Below are 4505 nucleotides of genomic sequence, written 5' to 3' on the forward strand. Positions count from 1 at the left end.
GTTGGCGGTTAGTGGTTACTCATTTCTTATTTTAAAAATGCCGAAAACTACACCCAAACGACCGCGTTGTACTAATTTTACTCCCGGCGAAGAGAATACGTTGGTGGCGTTGGCTGTTAAGCACGCGACCGTTTTGGAATGCAGAAAATCCGATCACGATGTTTGGGGAGCCAAAACCGAGGCATGGAGTCAAATCCAAAAACAGTTTATTGCCTCAACAGGCAAAGTTAGAGACGTAAGTAGGAATTAATTATATCATACATTGCAGGCCATTTTTTTTAGTGAATAACCACTGTGTGTCCATAATCAAAATATTTAGGTAGGTACCTTTATGCTAGGTTCTTAAGGTAAAAATAATAAATTGTAAACTATGGGTATAATAATAAAAACTATGGTTAAAATAAATAAGAATGGAATGTTGTGTATTTTTACATTATACATATTCTAGTGGACACAATGTAAGTAAAATCTTAATCTACCGGTTGTCGATTGGACTTAACTGTGTGTCCATTTAGACATAAAAATATCATTAAAAATGGCCTGATATATGTATTTTTGACAATTATGTAGTATGTAATTACTAGTTTTATTATAAAATAGGTACAAAATCTGAAAGATAAGTATGAAAATTTGAAAAGAAAAACCAAAAAAGTTGAGTCGGACAGAAAGAAAAATATCTTCCAAACAGGAGGTGGAGCAAGTACAAGTTGTTCTGTCGAGACCTCAGCTTCGCATAATATGATGCTTGCAGTTTTAGGGGTGTCAGCTGTAGGGTTACACAATCCTTTTGACGGAGATAAACCAGGTAACCTCTATATGTTTTTTGTTACAATATCTATATAATATGTTATATATTCTAGTTTTCTATACACTAATTATATTCTAATAACATTGGTGTTTATTTAAGGGAAATCATTAATTAATCCTGAAGTGATAGGAAACATTGATGATGGTGAGGATAATGTTATAGTAGTCAACGATGGTGGTGAAATGGAGTTGGACATGAGTAGCAACATGGAATATATACAAGTGCATATGGTTAGTTTATGTTATAGTATTTGATAAGTAAACCAATAAAAATAATTTATATCTAATTTAGAACAACCTTATGAGAATGTAGCTGTTTTACAATTTTATTATTTATTTATTTTTGCATGTTTTAACTAGGGATCGGATGATGAAATGGATATGCCAAGTGTTGCAGTACCTGTGGAAGATTTACCAGTTCAACCTTCGTGGACCAAGTGGAATCCTGAACTACTAACACAACCAAAAAGTACTGAGTTGCTAACCCCTCTTTCATAAAAAAAAAACCTTAAAAACTACGTTAGGGGAAAGTGTAAAACAGTACTCTTTAGGGAAGCTAGAGTTAATTAATGAACAAAAAAAATACTTCCAAAATGAAGATAGGAGAGCTCAGGAGAAGCATGATGCTGAGCAATTACAAGCTAAAGAAAAGCAAATGTTGGAGAAAATTAAAAATAAACTGGTGATTGAAAAATTACAGCTTGAAATCAATGACCTTAAAAAAAGTAAATATAATTTATATATTAATATTATGAATTAAAAATTTATTAACATTTAAAAAATGCTCTTACACACCTACATGTGTTGTCTTTGTCTCACACTTTAGTTATTTTGCATTTACTATAGTGACCTTAGCAAGTGTTAGACTCTCCACCTTTTTAATAAGTTCAAGGGGGGATATATTATTATTAAGAGGACGCTACACCCGCATGTGTTATCTCCGTCTTCATAATATGTAAAACATAGCAAAACCTTCAATAACTTTTTTTGTAGTTCTAATATCGAAAAAATAAAAACGATATTTCACAGCTAAAGTTTTCCTTTTAATATGGTGAAAATTTTGTTTCTTAGTTATTATTGTAGTTTTCTTGGTTCTTTCTCGCGCCAAAATAGATTTTGCTATGTTGTACATTTGAAAGACGGAGACAGCATGCTGGTGTAGCGTCCTCTTTAATATAATCTAGACATCTTGTATAATATATTATTAAAAAATTGAACGAATCTTTGACTCCTAATTATTATATTGTATATTATTATTGTTATGTAATATGTATTATATTATATTGTATTATTATATTATATCAAGTTAATAATGTTAAGAAAAACCGTACCTGCTTGTTAAATACCATAAAATGAGATACTTACTAACACCAAAAACTCATCTAAAAACCCTAACTTACTGATTTTCCTTTATTTTTATTTTCTACTGTGTAACTCATTTAAGTCACTTTTTTTGGGCTTTAAATCAATGAAATTATATCATATGCATATTTGTAAATATTATGGTTAGGTATTGTTTATTATTGTATTATCTTGATCTATATCTTTGGCCACGGGGAAAAAGGACTTAAGTCCATTTTACCAACTTTTTGCGACAGCAGTATAAAAGTTTGAAAATTCCTACTTGTAAGTTCATTATATCCATATATATTTAAGATATTTTTATATTGTATATATTACATTCTTGCATGTAACAATTACAATTCTTGTTACTAGAAATATATTTTAACGAGATAACTGTAGTTATGCCCTTTTGATTTCACTTCTTCTGACTTAAGCTCTATATTTTTCCACGATTTAAGTCTTTTGGATTTCACTTATTTTGACTTATGTCTTTTTATCCAGGCATAAGTCATCACACGCCTTTTCTACCAAACGTAGAAACGGTTATGTCTAGATATGCCCTATTTATTTCTTAAATGATATGAGTAATATTCGTCACTGACTTATGCCAAATATACCAAAAAAATCAGCAAAAATTAAGCTTTACATCTGTGGGAAAACATTTTTTTGTGAAAAATTGACTTAAGCCCTTTCTACCCGGGAGCAAAGAATTATATCTCAATAAACAATGTGTAAAATATCCTTGTTTCTGGTACCTCAGGATTATTATGTTAATAGTTTTCTTATATTTAATACTGCATTTGTATAAATTATGCAGGATCTAAAGATTAATAGAAGAAAGTAGAAATAATGTTAATGATGAATGAAAGATGGAAGTGTAAAGTGATGGCTATGTAAAGTAATCTAATTTATATTAATAAATGAACAGTGTAATATTGTAAAGTATTGTAATTTATATTAATAAATGAACAGTGTTATTATATTTTATTTATTTACATTTTCTCCATATTAGGTATATAACAAAATTACAGAATAATATACATCACAAAACAGAAAAATGTTCCATTATAAGTGCAGTTCTTAAAGCTTGTGCTGGACTGTTAATTTGTGGCTGTGTTGCTGCTTCTATTTCTGATATTTCAGCACTTAAAAGTTGTTTAATATTTTCTATATCATCTGGTGGTTGTGGATCATTTTGTAATCGTGCCATATTATGTAATACTGCACATGCCTGAATGACTGCCATCGTTGTCTCCATTTTTAAACGAAGTCCAAAAAACAGTACTGGAAACCTGCGTTTCCAGACTCCAAATGAGCGCTCTACCACATTACGAGTCCTAATTTGTGACTCATTATACAACCTTTCTGCATTTGTGGTGGTATGTGCCAAAGGAGTTAGCAAATAATGTGAAAGTGCATAGCCTGAGTCTCCCAGAATTATGCAGTCGGAGAACTCTGGAAGCTCTATTCGTGCCTTTAGCCTACTATTTGCAAAAATATTGCTATCGTGTGCTGAACCTGGCCAACGAACAACTACATCCATAAATTCTAGATTGGCATTGACCAATGCTTGGACGTTTAGCGAAAAATACCCTTTTCTATTGCGGTATAGTTCACCATACTCTTTTGATGGACACTGTAATTTTATGTGGGTGCAATCTATTGCCCCTATAACTTTTGGAAACCGAGCCAAACCATAAAATTGTACCTTCAGCTCCATTTTCTCTTCAGGCGTTTCTGGTAATCTGATATACCTATAGAAACAAATGGTAAGTATACATATTACCATCGTCATGACCAGACTGTTATAGCAGGTGTTGCTAAAGCCTAAAATGTTGCAAGTGTTACCTATATTTAACATAACTCACCTACTACTTAAAAAAGCTAGTGCATAACTGACTCTTTTAACAATTTTTCCAGCAGATGCTACACTAATACCACCAAAGTCACCAACTGTGATTAAAAAATTCCCAGTAGCATAAAACCTTAAAGTGATGAGCAACTGTGTCATTGGAGCTATAGAATTATTTCTGAAAAAAAAAAAAAAAAAAAAACTTATTGTAAAATATAATTGAGAAAAATGAGAACTTGTTTGCTAACACCTACTTATACAACAATAAGGTACAGTTAAAAAGTTAAAAAGTAATATCTTGATTAGGGAAGTAAATAGGTTGGTCAACGTAGGTACCTGTCAGTTGAATATTTTAGTTGATCATCTATTTCGTTTAAAACTTTATCAACAGTTGATTTTTTTAAACGAAATCGTCTAACAAATTCATTTTCATTTAACAAGTTAAAATAATCAATGCGTGGGTTAAATGTTTTAATTTTACGAACACACACATTAAACGCTG

At 31.0% G+C, this 4505-nt stretch overlaps 2 protein-coding genes across 2 annotated transcripts in view; one reads left to right on the top strand and one right to left on the bottom strand.

Annotated features, from left to right (window-relative positions):
* The first annotated feature begins 37 nt into the window (after positions 1–37).
* On the top strand, positions 38–2982 carry LOC115034933. The gene is made up of 6 exons (XM_029492487.1): positions 38–235; positions 601–805; positions 908–1038; positions 1168–1276; positions 1359–1532; positions 2969–2982. Exons 1-6 carry the CDS (start codon positions 38–40, stop codon positions 2980–2982), a joined length of 831 nt encoding a protein of 276 aa, XP_029348347.1.
* A 211-nt stretch (positions 2983–3193) lies between these two features.
* Positions 3194–4505, bottom strand: part of LOC100168495 (putative nuclease HARBI1) — a 1485-nt gene continuing 173 nt past the window's right edge. The window contains exons 2-3 of the mRNA XM_029492489.1: positions 4020–4181; positions 3194–3905 (exon numbers count right to left, since the gene is read on the bottom strand). Of these exons, the coding sequence (XP_029348349.1) occupies positions 3194–3905; positions 4020–4181 (874 nt within the window). The remainder of the gene's footprint in view (positions 3906–4019; positions 4182–4505) is intronic.

This window comes from Acyrthosiphon pisum, unplaced genomic scaffold (assembly GCF_005508785.2).
Source record: "Acyrthosiphon pisum isolate AL4f unplaced genomic scaffold, pea_aphid_22Mar2018_4r6ur Scaffold_21577;HRSCAF=24304, whole genome shotgun sequence".
Taxonomy (NCBI): Eukaryota; Metazoa; Arthropoda; class Insecta; order Hemiptera; family Aphididae; genus Acyrthosiphon; species Acyrthosiphon pisum.

What these genes read in the sequence shown, in the direction of transcription:
- LOC115034933 (XM_029492487.1), top strand. Translation starts at nt 38, where the DNA reads ATGCCGAAAACTACACCCAAACGACCGCGTTGTACTAATTTTACTCCC. An exon ending in TTTTGACGGAGATAAACCAG is followed by an intron (nt 806 to 907) that starts GTAACCTCTATA and finishes TGTTTATTTAAG; the next exon opens with GGAAATCATTAATTAATCCT. An exon ending in AATATATACAAGTGCATATG is followed by an intron (nt 1,039 to 1,167) that starts GTTAGTTTATGT and finishes TGTTTTAACTAG; the next exon opens with GGATCGGATGATGAAATGGA.